We start from the raw sequence: 14,604 nt of genomic DNA, 5'->3' as shown, positions 1-14,604 counted from the left end.
GCACAGATTGATTTAGATGTAGCAATAAAAAAAATGCTTTATGAAGCCACAAGTCGTCTTTTGTACAAGTTTTAATTTTAGGTAATATCAAATACCAGTCTCCAGACAACTAATAGGCATATAAATTTTAAGTGTTTAACAGTCTTATAAACTGTAGCATAATTGTGCACATTTCAATCCAAAATAAGTCTTTGAATTCACTCAGTTGTTGGATGAGTATGTTTAATCTGTAGTACTGACTTGAATACTGTGGCATCAGTAGTCTAACTATGTTAAAATACTGATATACTTCATGTTGCAATGATGGTGTCATCGGAGACTGCATATATGTATATGTGTATGTGTATGTATATGTATATCTAGAGTATATATACATATATATGAACCGAGACAAAGTTAGACACAGACCAGGAGAGAAAAGAGAAACTTGTTGGGTTTAGTCTTGGAATTGTTCCTGCAGAGTTTTCTGAAAAATGACTCTAAAGTTTTTTTTTTCCTAAAAAGTTCTATCTCTCAGATTCAAAGGAGTTCTAGTTCGAATAATTTTTCATATTTCTGTTAAATGTAGCAGACTCTAATAATGTATTTTTGCCTTTGTTGCTGCTAAAGCAAGTTAAACCAGATGTCCAAGTTGTATGATGGTGATGAACTTATTGATATCCGCAAGTCATACTGGTAAGTGAGTTTGGTATTTGAAGAGAGAGAAAGAACCATTGATGGATCTCTTTCTTGTCTTTGGGAAAACAGAGCAATTACTGAGGCAAAAATGATAGGAGAAATGTGTAAAAATATCCAATAATAACCAATTGGATTTGTAGACAAGTACCATGTTTGGAAAAGCATTTTTGTCCACTAACAAGTATTAGTTTTTCTAGTTTAAAACTGATGTGGCAATTTTATTATAGCATGTCTTTAAAGAGAATTGTAGGATTCTATTTATTCTTTAACATTAGTCCTTTCTAATTTTTCCTGGCTATCTTCTGATTTCCAGTTTACAGATTTTTGTCTATGAGAAATGGTAGGTTAGTGAAAGTGAGTACATTTTGGTGATAAAAGACCTCTTCACACCCACTGAGATTTTATTATTGTACAGATGTAACAGCGTGTGAATTTACTCTCCACAACAAAACAGTGTGTTCTTAAAATCCCTTGTGTCTGATTATAGGTAGATTGAGAATTCTCTGTTAGATAGCCATCGTCAGCGTCTATCAGTGCTATAGAGAGGATACACCAGAAATGAAAGCAGCCCATCACTATTGTGATTTCTTGGCGTTCAGGTATTACATGGAAAACAAAGGTCCACCTAACAAATGCAAATAAGTCTTCCAAGTACCTAGAATTTCCACTTTAAATAACATTTAAAAAAATCTTGGACCATTCATTCCAAAAAGGTCACACTACCACTTTATTAAACTCTGTACATTAGGTAAACATTTTCTCTAGTGGAGCTGTCAGGGATGAGGTAAAATTCAGGCAGACTGAGCAAAGCAAGGATTTCCTTTTTACTTCATTGTTTAAAAGTAAGCTTCGTTGATGTGTAAGAGCTTCATATCACATGAATCCTGGGGTTCCCCCTTTCAATTCCACTTCCACCTATGGTTCCTGTGCATTTCCTAGTTATGGCGGGTATTCCATGTTGTCTTCTCACCTCTGAAGAGTTGAACCAGGAAACTGCAAGTGAGAGAGAACAGGTAGCAGGTATCTTTCTGGGTCTGGGTTGCCTCATTCATTATAATAGTTTCTAGTTACATCCATTTGCCTAGAAAATTCATGAAGTCATCATTTTTAATAGCTAAGTAGTGTGTATAAATGTACCACATTTTCTGTATCCATTCTTCAATTGAGGGACATCTGGGTTGTTTCCAGCATCTGGCTATTACAAATAAGGTTGTTATGAACATAGTGGAGCACATGTCCTTGTGGTATGATGGGGCGTCTTTTGGGTATATGCCCAAGAGTAGTATAGCTGGGTCTTCAGGTAGAACTATTTCCAATGTTTGGAGGAACCATCAAATTAATTTCCAGATTGGTTGTACCAGTTTGTACTCCCACCAGCAACGGAGGAATGTTCCCCTTTCTCCACATCCTCAACAACATGTGCTGTCAATTGAGGGTTTGATCTTAGCCATTCTGATTGGTATAAGGTGGAATCTCAGGGTTGTTTTGATTTGTGTATCCCTGATCACTAAGGACTTTGAACATTTCTTTAAGTGCTTCTCAGCCAGTTGAGATTCCTCAGTTGAGAATTCTTTTTTTTTTTTTTTTAGCTCTGTACCCCATTTTTTAATTGTGTTATTTGGTTTTCTGGAGTTTATCTTCTTGAGTTCATTATATATTTTGGACATTATCCCTATAGGATCTAGGGTTGGTAAAGAGCTTTTCCCAATCTATTGGTTGCCATTTTGTCCTATTGACAGTGTGCTTTGCCTTATAGAAGCTTTTCAGTTTCATGAAGCCCCATTTGTCTATTGTTGATCTTAGAACCTGAGCTATTGGTGTCGTGTTCAGGAAATGTTCCCCCGCCCCACCCCCGTGCAGATTTGTTTGAGACTCTTTGCCACTTTCTCTTCTATTAGATTCATCTTATCTGGTTTTATGTGGAGGTCCTTGTTCTACTTGGACTTGAGTTTTGTACAAAGAAATAAAAATGGATCAATTTGCATTCTTCTACATGCAGACCACCAGTAAGACCAGCACCATTTGTTGAAAATGCTTTCTTTTTTCCACTGTATGGTTTTGGCTTCTTTGTCAAAGATCAAGTGATCTTAGGTGTATGGGTTTATTTCTGGGTCATCAATTTTTTCCCATTGATCTACCTTTCAGTCTTTGTACCAATATCATGGTTTTTTGTTTGTTTGTTTGTTTGTTTGTTTGTTTTTTGTTGTGTTTTTTTTATCACTATTGCTCTGTAGTATAGCTTGAGGTCAAGGATGGTGATTTCCACAGACGTTCTTTTATTGTTTAGCATTGTTTTCACTATCCTGGGTTTTTTTTGTTATTCCAGATGAAGTTGAGAATTGCTCTTTCTAGCTCTGTGAAGAATTGAGCTGGAAGTTTGATGGGGATTGCATTGAATCTGTAGATTGCTTTTGGTAAGATGGCCATTTTTACTATGTTAATCCTACTGATCCATGAGCATGGGAGATCTTTCCATCTTCTGAGGTCTTTGATTTCTTTCTTCAGAGACTTAAAGTTCTTGTCATACAGTTCTTTCACTTGCTTGGTTAGAGTTACACCAAGATATTTCATATTATTTGTGACTATTGGGAAGGGTATTGTTTCCCTAATTTCTTTCTCAGCCCATTTATCCTTTGTGTAGAAGAAGGCCACTGATTTTTTGAGTTAATTTTATATCTAATTTATTATTGCTAATGTTGTTTATCAGGTGTAGGAGTTCTCTGGTAGAATTTTTGGGATCCCTTATATATACCATCATATCATTCACAAATCATGATACCTTGACTTCTTCCTTTCCGATTTATATTTATTTGACCTCCTATTGCTGTCTAATTGCTCTAACTATAACTTTGAGTACTATATTGAATAAATATGGAGAGAGTGGGCAGCCTTGTCTTGTCCCTGAATTTAGTGGGATGGTTTCAAGTTTCTCTCCATTTAATTTGATGTTGGCTGTTGGTATGTTGCTTTTATTATGTTTAGGTATGGATCTTGAATTCCTGATCTTTCTAATCTTTCTTGAATTTCCTGATCTGATGAATGAGTGTTATATTTTGTTAAAAGCTTTTTTAGTATCTAATAAGATGATCATGTGATTTTTTTCTGAGTTTATTTATATAATGGATTACTTTGATGGGTTTCCGTATATTGAACTGTCTCTGCATCCCTGGGATGAAGCTTACTTTATCATGGTGAATGATGGTTTTTGATGTGTTCTTAGATTCGGTTTGTGAGAATTTTATTGAGTATTTTTGTATCAAAATTCATAAGTGAGATTAGGCTGAAGTTCTCTTTCTTTGTTGGGTCTTTGTGTGGTTTAGGTATCAGTGTGACTTGGCTTCATAGACCAAATTAGGTAATATTCCTTCTGTTTCTATTTTGTGGAATAGTTTGAGAAGAATTAGTATGAGGTCTTATTTGAAGGTCAAATAGAATTCTGCACTAAAACCATCTGGCCCTGGGCTTTTTATAGTTGAGAGACTTTTAATGACTGCTATTATTTCCTTAGGAATTATGGGACTGTTTAGATAGTTTATCTGGTCCTGTTTTAACTTTAGTACTTGGTATCTGTCTAGAAAATCATCCACTTCATCTAGATTTTCCAGTTTTGTTTAATATAGGCTTTTGTAGTAGGATCTGATGATATTTTTAATTTCCTCAATTTCTGTTGTTATGTCTCCATTTTCATTTCTGATTTTGTTAATTTGGATACTGTCTCTGTGCCCTCTAGTTAGTTCGGCTAAGGGTGTCTATCTTGTTGATTTTCTCAAAGAACCAGCTTCTAGTTTTGTTGATTCTTTGTATATTTCTCTTTGTTTCTACTTGGTTCATTTCAGCCCCGAGTTTCATTATTTCCTGCCATCTACTCCTCTTGGGTGTTTGCTTCTTTTTATTGTAGAGCGTTCATCCATGCTGTTAATTGCTAGTGTAAGATCTCTCCAATTTTTTTATGAAGTTGCTCAGAGGTTTGAATTTTCTTCTTAGCACTGCTTTCATTGTGTCCCATAAGTTTGGGTTCAATGTGACTTCATTTTCATTAAATTCTAGAAAGTCTTCAATTTCTTTCTTCCTTGACCAAGTTATCATTGAGTAGAGAGTTATTCAGTTTCTGATAGTATATGGGATTTCTGTTGGTTTTGTTGTTACTGAAGACGAGCCTTAGTCCATGGTGATCTGATAGAATGCATGGGATTATTTCAGTCTTCTTGTATCTGTTGAGGTTTGTTTTGTGTCCGATTATATGGTCAGTTTTGGAGAAAGTACCATGCAATGCTGAGAAGAAGGTATATTCTTTTGTTTTAGGGTGAAATGTTCTGTAGTTATTTGTTAAATCCATTTAGTTCATAACTTCGATTAGTTTCACTGTGTCTCTAAGTATCTATTTACATGGTCTGTCCATTGGTGAGAGTGGAGTGTTGAAGTCTTCCACTATGATTGTGTGAGGTTCAATGTGTGTTTTGAGCGTTAGTAATGTTTCTTTTACAAATATAGGTACCTTTGTATCTAGGGCATAGATGTTCAAAATCGAGAGATCATCTTGGTGGAGTTTTCCTTTGATGAGTATGAAGTGTCCTTCCCCATTTCTTTTGATAACTTCTTGTTGAAAGTCTATTTTATTGGATATAACAATGGCTAGGTAAGCTTGTTTCTTGGGACCATTTGCTTGGAAAATTTTTTTCCAGCCTTTTACTCTGAGGTAGTGTCTGTCTTTATCACTGAGGTGTGTTTCCTGTATGCAGCAAAATGCTGGGTTCTGTTTATGAATCCAGTCTGTTAGCCTATGTCTTTTTATTATGGAATTTAGTCCATTGATGTTGAGAGATATTAAAGACCAATGATTGTTGGTTCCTGTTATTTTTGTTGTTAGTGTTGGTATTATGTTTATGTGCTTCTCTTCTTTTGGGTTTGTTATGAAATTATTAATTTCTTGGTTTTCCTTGGATGTAGTTTCCCTCATTGTGTTGGAGTTTTCCTTCTGTTGTCCTCTGTAGGGTTGTATTAGTAGAAAGATATTGTTTAAATTTGGTTTTGTCATGGACTATCTTAATTTCTCCATCTATGGTGATTGAGACTTTTGCTGAGTATAATATCCTGGGCTGACATTTTTTTGCTCTGAGGGTCTGCATGACATCTGTCTAAGATCTTCTGGCTTTTAGAGTCTCTGTTCAGAAGTCTGGTGTAATTCTGATAGGTCTACCTTTATATGTTACTTAGCCTTTTTCCCTTACTGCTTTTAATAATCTTTCTTTGTTCTGTGCATTTAATGTTTTGATTATTATGTGCTGGGAGGAATTTCTTTCTGGTCCAATCTATTTGGTGTTCTATAGGCTTCTTGTACCTTTATGGCCATCTCTTTTTCTAGATTAGGGAAGTTTTCTTCTATAATTTTGTTGAAGTTTTTTTTCTGGCCCTTTGAATTGAGTATTTTAACTCTCTTGTGTTCCTATTATTCTTAGGTTTAGTCTTTTCATTGTGTCTTCAATTTCCTGAATGTTTTTGGTTAGGATGTTAATATCTTCTATGTTATCTGCTATGCCTGAGGTTCTCTCTTCTATTTCTTGTATTCTGTTGGTGATGCTTGCATATGTAACTCCTGATTTCTTTGCTAGGTTTTCCATCTCCAGGGTTGCCTCCCTTTGTGATTTCTTTATTGTTTCTATTTCCATTTTTAGATCCTGGACATTTTTGTTCAATTCCTTCACCCGTTTGATTGTGGTTTCCTGTGTTTCTTTAAGGCATTTCTGTGTTTCCTCTTTAAGGGATGCTACCTGTTTACCTGTGCTCTCCTGTATTTTTATAAGGGATTTATTTATGTCTTCCTTAAGGTCCTCTGTCATCTTCATAAGATGGGATTTTAGGTCAGAATTTTGCTTTTCAGGTATGTTTGGGTATCCAGGGCTTGCTATGGTGGGAGAACTAGGTTCTGATGGTGCCAAGTGGCATTGGTTTCTATTGCTTATGTTCTTATGTCTCTTGCAATCTGGTTATCTCTGGTGTTAACTGGCCTTGCTGTCTCTGACTGGAGCCTATCCCTCCTTTGAGCATGGTTATGTTTGGTCTCCTCAAGTCAGGCTGTCTCTGGAAATGGGAGAGGATCTGGAACTCCTGATAGATGAGCTTGGATGTGACAGACCTCCTGGGAGTCAAGTTGTCTCTGGGTGTGGGCATGAGGGGTAGACTGCTGGAGCACCTGATCTACTCTTGGGCACAGTTATAGAACAGAAGGATAATGTGGCCCCAGAAGGTTGTATAGGGCCTGAATCCACTGGGCCCTGTGGGCATCACAGTTAGGCCATGTGGGGTGGGGTGGGCAGGGCTCACCTGTGAGCCTGGTTGTGATGGGCCTCCTGGGAGTCAAGCTGTCTCTAGATGTGGCAGGGGGCATCTGGAGCCCTAGCTCTGCCCCAGGCAGAGTTGCAGGCTGGAAGAAAGATCCAACCCCCTTAGTTTTCAAGATAGGGATTCTCTGTGTAGCCCTGCCACTGGATTTGTAGACTAGGCTGGCCTTGAACTCACAGAGATCTGCCTGTCTCTGTCTCCCAAGTGCTAGGATTACAGGCACGTGTCACCACACCTGGCCAAAGCATTTTATTTTTATGAGTTATTCCACTTGATAATTCGGTCCTAAATTGCTTGGCAAATGGAGTTCTTTTCAGAAATTTCTTTCCTACAGCTATATCTTGTAGGGAACTGCCAGTGTTTTCTTCTGGCAGTTTTAGTGTTTCAGGTTTCAACTGAGGTCTTTGATTCACTTGCATCTAATTTTCGGGTATGGTGATAGATATAGCTCTAATTTCATTCTTCTGCATAGGGACATCCAGAGTTCCCAACACCATTTGTTTGAAATTGTATTTTTACTCCTGTATTGGTTTTTGCCTCTTTGTCAAATATGAGAAGACTGTAATTACACTTGGGTCTTCTGTTCTGCTTTGTGACAATGTCATATGATTTTGTTATTGTTTTATTATAATATACCTTGAAGTCTAAAATGGCAATCCTCCAGTATTATTATTTTTGCTCACAATTACTTTGGATATCCAGGGGCTTTTCTGGTCCCATATGAATTTTAGGATTTTTTTTCCTATTTTTATGTGGAATGAAATAAAGATTTCGAGTGAGATTGAATTGAATCTTTAAATTGCTTTTGGTAGGATGGTCATTTTCACAATATCAGTGCTAGCAATTTATGTCTTATTTTTGAAGTCTTGTTCAGCTAAACTGGCTAATCATCTCTTCTCTATTCTTATTCTCAGAATAGAATTCTTTGCTCTTTGTTCATAACCCTGTCTTTTCATGGTACACACCAAATCCTGTGGATACATCCCTAGATCACAAGATTCAGGAACTCAGACCCAACCTAGAATGAAATGTTTTCTTTGCTTATTAACTTGTCCCAAGTCTACTTTTCTCTTCCAAGGACAAGCACAGTTATAAAGCACAAAGGCTCACTGTCCTCCTCTTCTAACCTACGCGACCCCCACTATTCTACAAGGGAGGGAAACATTCCACCCTTAATTCTAACTTTATTATGGCTTTCTGGTAAAACAACTTAAACCTTCTCCTCAAACTTACTCAACTACCCTAACTTCTTAAAACAAAATCAAATCTGGAATTCTGTAAAATCATTAATTCATCTAACCAATATTATTTTATGAGAATTCATCTTCATATTGATGTGTAGGAAAACTGCCCAATAGAGTGGGCCATCTTCAGAAAGCTCACTGCAGCTCCACTTGCATAGCATCAGCCATCTCTCCCGTGATTTGCCCAAGATCCTAATTTGCTAATGGGAGAGCAGACATTGGACTATTTCTTCTCTAAGCACTCTTCTCTGTCCCCATGATACTTTATTTGATTAGTCTCTAGCCCAAGGTTCCCTTAAAGTTGGAGCTGGAACTTTACACACAGAAGATAAGTTACTAAATATCCAGCACATGGTGTTTTATTTACATATACTCTAGATAGGAACAAAAATGTAAACATTTTACTTAGTAACACAGAACATTTGGTATGCAGCTGATGAGAACTTTTATTTAAAATTTATACTTATAAAGGGCTTCATTTTGCTAAGTTCATAACATGATGGGGGAGTGTGTGATTGATACAGTTTTACTAACTTTTATAGGAACACAGTTAAGAAATTTGTGCAAATCCTTGTGTCCTCGGTTGCCTTCAGGTATGTGAATGAATAGAAATGAAAGTAATTAAATGTCTATGACATTTAATTTTAAAAGTTTAATGAGAAAGGACCTCCAAAAACCAAGACAGAACAAAGTAAAAGGATGTCCATTGTCAATATGTTGCTAATTAGCTCATGAATTCACATTTAATGTGGTCTAGTCTATCTTAGAAGTTTGGTTAAAACTGGACATTACAAAGTACAAAGAAATAACTTTTGCTGAAAACTAAATCGTGGCATATTAATATTTTCTTACTCAGAAATGTAAAAATAACAAAGCATGTATTCTATAAGTATATATTCTGTAATTATAAGCTAAATCTTCTATACACTCAAAATTACTCAATTCCAGAACTATTTTACTTAGATTTCTTTTCTACATGATGACTCAGATTTATATAACATAACTTCTTCCTTTAAAATTAATATTGTAAGCCGGCAGTGGTGGCGCACACCTTTAATCCCAGCACTTGGGAGGTAGAGGCGGGTGGATTTCTGAGTTTGATGACAGCCTGGTCTATGGAGTGAGTTCCAGGACAACTAGGGCTGCACAGAGAAACCCTGTCTCGAACCCCCCCCCAAAAAAAATTAAGATTGTATGTGTATGATGTTTTATCTATTTGTGTAGGCATGTGTACATGTATTTGCAGGTACGTGTATCTCTGTATGTGTGTAACTGTGTGTGTATGTGTATCTCTGTGTGTGTGTGTTTGTTTGTATGTATGTGTAGTGTGTATTTGTGTATATATGTCTAGGTGTATGTATTTATATGTGCATGTCTGTGTGTTTATGTTTGTGTGTGTATGTCTGTATATATGTGTTTGTGTGTGTGTTTGTCTGTGTGTGTATGTTTGTGTGTATATGTGTATATGTGTGTGTGTGTATGTATGTATGTATGTGTCTGTAATATAAGGCCACAGATCAACATCAAGTATATTTAGTCTCTTGTCATCTTGTTCTTTTAAAATAGGGCTTCTCATTGTACATAGTGCTCATTGATTAAGCTAGGTTGACTGACCAATGAGCTCCAGGGATCCTTCTGTTTCTGCCTCCCTAGAACTGGGATTACAGGTGTGGTACTGTTCCAAACTTTGCATAGGTGCTAAGGATGGACCTCAGGTCTTCAAACTTGAATGACAGATGTTTTACTACTGAGCTATCTTGCTAATTCCAGAACTAAGAATATTTCAATTGACTCTTTAATCGTTAAAGAAAAACACTTTAAAGTTGAATTGATTCATCTTAGTAGTTTAGGAAAATAGTTAATTTATAAGGAGGGCTTTTTAAAAAATATATTCAAGAAAAGGGTTAGGGACACTTAAGAATGCAAGTAATCCTGGAAATATTTATGGAATTGAATTCTTTCTCATGTGTCCACCCTGTATGCAGGATCTATGTGTGCACCCATGAGTATAATTAATCAGGCATTTTTTGAAAATTTCACTGAGAAAAACTTAATGGTTACAGCATTTTTAGAAGGGACTATATTACTCATTCTCACCCCTTTTTGTGCTAAAGTCTTAAATGTATTTGGATAAATGTTATTTATTTAATTATGATGACATTTGTAAAAAAAAAACTCCTTATTAATTCTGAGCATTAAAGTTTATACCAAGAAGCTTGTGACTTTAATTCAGATTTGTTGTTCTGGCTTGGAGTACTAAATCACATTCCTGCCATAGGCAGTGGGGAGGGAGGGGCTTGGTACATACTTTATCTATTAACCACTACTTTTATTGGGTGAAAACTGAACATCTTTCTAAAGATTCTAAAGCAACATTGTTCTTTACCTCATAGGACAATTCAGGTCTAAATAAGGACTTTGGGAACATCTGATCATTGGCTTTAATATTGTGTAACTATATGGAGGTAACACCTCCACTCTATTTATTTATTTATTTTAGACTATTTGGAATTTTCCTGATCATTCTGGATGTATTTCTTGTGGCTATCGATCTACATGACGTTGAAAACAAAATTTTTATTCCTTTGGGATATCGTTACATTTCCTTAGCCATTGCTTTATTTTTCCTTGTGGATGTTCTTCTTAGAGTGTATGTAGAAGGGTAAGTGTGATTCTGTTTTATTTAAGCATAAAGCCATTTCTGTAGTGATGTGAGACGTATTCTATAAGAACCGTCAGATCAGCTCGAACAGTGGGTCCTTTTTCATCAAAATAATTCTCTTTGTAGGTATGTTCCACAGAAAAACCTAAAACCAGTTTTGTGTAGCGTGTCTTTATCGCTACTATCATTGTGCCTATATGTATAATTTATTGCAGGTGATTCCACAATTGCTAAAAGTCAAACGGGCTTCAAGGATGAGAAAGGCAACGACTGTGTGTATGTGTACATGACTAAAAGAAACATGTATGTGATACACAAATTCTTTTTACTTGACTTGAATTCCAAATAAGATTTTATGACACATTAAAGAATACATCATAAATAATTCATATTTCAATGAAAATAAAAGCTTTAATTTTAGTGCACAAGAGTCCAGAGGCATGTTCTTCCCAATAACGGCATTTACAGTAAAACAGACATTGACCTCTGCTTACAGGTTTCCAAGCAGATGAGTAGGGGAGTCACACCTTGAGGTTGGGTTGCTCTGGAAGTCAGGGATAAGTTCTTCAGCTTCGTTTTCTTCTCAGAGCATCCCAGAGTACAGTTTCTCTACTGTCCTAAGACTTCTTTTTATCTTCATGTCCTGTTTTGAGCTAAAGACAATTGTCTACTGCCCAGTTTCTTGTTGTCTAAAGAAGGCTTTCTTAGCATTTTCTTCAGTGATGTAGCCATTGGTAAGGTGCCTGTGCTTCTGTGAATCATCCCTCCGCCATATTCCTGTCAGGAACCCTAACCAAACTCAGACCACAAAACAGACCAAAAGTAGAAGGGTGCCAGGTGGGAGGAGGAAGGCATTAGCAGGAGGCAGAAACAAGAGAGGATAATGGAAGTGAATATGCTCAAAATATTTTACTCACATGTATTAGAAGTCAAAATGAAGCGTATAATTTGTATAATTTACAAGCGCAAATAAAAGCATAAAGAAATCCCTTACCACATTGAAAAACATCAATCTAAAAGTAGATGCTATCTCAGAATCAGAAAAAACTTTCTCTAGGAGACCAATGCTCATGTCTGAAGAAAGAAAGTCTGTTTCTGCCCTAGGTAGATTATATCAGCTCATCGAAACTCCAGTATGCATAAAAAAACAGATCCTGAGTCTAAGAGTTGAACCCTCTCTGTCCACAGGCTCTTTTTGTGCACTCTCTCAATCACAATTTCTTTAAGTTCCATATTCAGTTTAATTTGCTCACCAGCAGTGCACAGCATCTCACTTCCCTACCTACATAGGAGAAGGCAGTGATTGCCTCCCGTGCGATGGTTTAGTCCTACTTCTTACTTATCAAGTATGAATTACTATCTTGACACTTTTAGATAGATAGATAGATAGATAGATAGATAGATAGATAGATAGACAGATGATAGATAGATGATAGATAGATGATAGATAGATGATAGATAGATAGATAGATAGATAGATGATACATAGATAGATGATAGATAGATAGATGATAGTTAGATAGATAGATGATACATAGATAGATGATAGATAGATAGATAGATAGATAGATAGATAATAGGTTTGGCCCCAGTAGACTCATATGTTTGACTCCTTGGCCAACAGAGAGCGGCACTACTAGCAGGTGTGGCCTTGATGGGGTAGGTGTGCCATGATGGAAGTGGGCTCAAGCTACAACCAGTGCAGAAGGTCGTTTCCTCCTGGGTGCCTGCAGATTAAGATGTAAAACTCTCAACTCCTCCAGCCCCACCTCTACCTCCACATTGCCATGCTTCCTGCCATGATGAGAATGGACTAAACCTGTGATGCTGTAGAGGTGCCTTGATCATCCTGGCCCCTCACAGCAATGAAACCCTAAGACAGAAGTTGGTACCAGGACTGGGTGTTGCTGTGTTAGGCCTGATCATGTTGGGGTCTTTCTGTTATTGTTGTTGGTTGTGGTAGTGGGTTTTTTTGGTTGGTTGGTTGGTTTTGGTTTTTTGGAGGAATGTGTATTTGAGAAGTTTGGATTTGGAAAGCGGTAGAATGCTTTAAGTGGGGCGTAATGGGAATATGGAAGACACTGGTGATGAGGGTGATTTGAGCTCTGGGGCCCTGCTTAAGAGGTTTTAGAGAAGAATTTCAGAATGTTGCATAGAGATCATATTTGTTATGTTTGGGTAAAGAATGTGACTGCTCTTTGTGCTTCTCTGAAGAGTCTGCCTGAGGCTAAAGTGAAGAGATTCAGATTAATTGTATTTAGAAAGAAATCTCAAAGCAGCCTAGCATAGACTCTGCCCTGTGGTTCACTTATGTTTTGATCAAGCATAGCAAGCTTAGAAAGGAAAAAAAATACAAAAATGTATAAGGAGCACCAAGAAGCTGTATGGAGCCAAGTCCTGTATTAAGTGAACGGTGACCTCAGGACAAGATCCCACCCAGCTACGCTTCCATCTTGTGAAAAGGCTGTTGGAAGGGGGATGTTGCCAACTATTCCAAATTTACTATGTGTTTGTGGTTGTATGGGGGGCAGTTATATCATGCTAGGCATTATTATGACCTGGTTATTATTTTAATTTGGACATAAGGGGACATGATTGTGTGTTGAATTGACATAGAATGGATTGTGATGGCTATTCTCAGTTGTCAACTTGACTATATCTGAAATGAACTACAGGCTAAAAATGGAGGGCACACTGTGCTCCGGATCTTGAGGCAGGAAGACAACACACCTTTAATCAAGATCTTGAGGAATAGTGGCCATGTTTATAATGAAAAGGAATTAAAGAAAAGCTTAGGTCAGGGCATGGTGGTATGTGCCTTTAATCCCAGGACTCAGAAGACAGATCTCCGAGTTCAAAGTCAGTCCACAGAGAATGTTCTGACACAGCCAAGCTTAGGCAGTGAAGGAAACTATGAAAACAAAAAGCTGGTGCAAATATAATGGAATGAAATGGTCATGTTTCAGTCCCAGCAAACAGCAGAACATGGCAGCTTAGGCCACATGGCTCTGGCTTTAGACTCAAGAATAGAAGGGGTTACTGGGACAACTAAGGTTGGTTATCTGGAGCTAAGAAATTAGCAGTGATTTAGAAGAAACCAGCATCACTGAGGTAAAATCTTCTGGGAAGTGTTTTCTGAGAGCACAAAGAAGCTGTATTCTTGAAATAGCCAAGGTTGTAGCTCTTCTTGACAGCCATATTTGGTAATGTGTAAGAATCACCTAGGTGGTACTGGTTTTGAAGTCATGAAGGTGAGTCATGGACTGCAGCTGAGGCTTGGCACTGTGAGAGGTCAGGGAAGGCCATTGGTGAAGGTGGAGCCTCAGTAGCAGTTGATGTTGAAGCTTGACACCATGAAGAGAGAGCCTATGAGAGGCTGTTGGTGAAAATATAGCCTAGTTGCAATGGAAGATCCCAGAATAATGGAGATGTCAGTATTATGGGGTGATCACCAAGAATAGCAGCAGCAGTGGAATAGAGTCATCCAGAACCAAGATTAGCTGTGTGTGCTCCGGCTGTGTATGCCGCAGAGGGCAGAGCTGCAGAGGGCAGAGCTGGAAAAGTGACCCAAGCCCTTTGGAGGATCCTAGAAGATCATGTGTACCTCAGATTTTGAAAAAAGAAACTGTGAGGTTCCAGTAGCCTTGGAGACCCCAAATGTTAGAGATGCCAGAGCCATAG

At 37.4% G+C, this 14,604-nt stretch overlaps 1 protein-coding gene across 1 annotated transcript in view; it reads left to right on the top strand.

Annotated features, from left to right (window-relative positions):
* The first annotated feature begins 622 nt into the window (after positions 1–622).
* The window catches only part of LOC114634230 (phosphatidylinositol 3,4,5-trisphosphate 3-phosphatase TPTE2-like), a 59,696-nt gene continuing 45,714 nt past the window's right edge, over positions 623–14,604 (top strand). The window contains exons 1-3 of the mRNA XM_028782870.1: positions 623–675; positions 8,804–8,854; positions 10,762–10,923. Of these exons, the coding sequence (XP_028638703.1) occupies positions 623–675; positions 8,804–8,854; positions 10,762–10,923 (266 nt within the window). The remainder of the gene's footprint in view (positions 676–8,803; positions 8,855–10,761; positions 10,924–14,604) is intronic.

Source organism: Grammomys surdaster, unplaced genomic scaffold (assembly GCF_004785775.1).
Source record: "Grammomys surdaster isolate TR1022 unplaced genomic scaffold, NIH_TR_1.0 919, whole genome shotgun sequence".
In the NCBI taxonomy this organism is placed as follows: domain Eukaryota; kingdom Metazoa; phylum Chordata; class Mammalia; order Rodentia; family Muridae; genus Grammomys; species Grammomys surdaster.
This window is presented reverse-complemented; position numbering and strand designations above follow the sequence as displayed.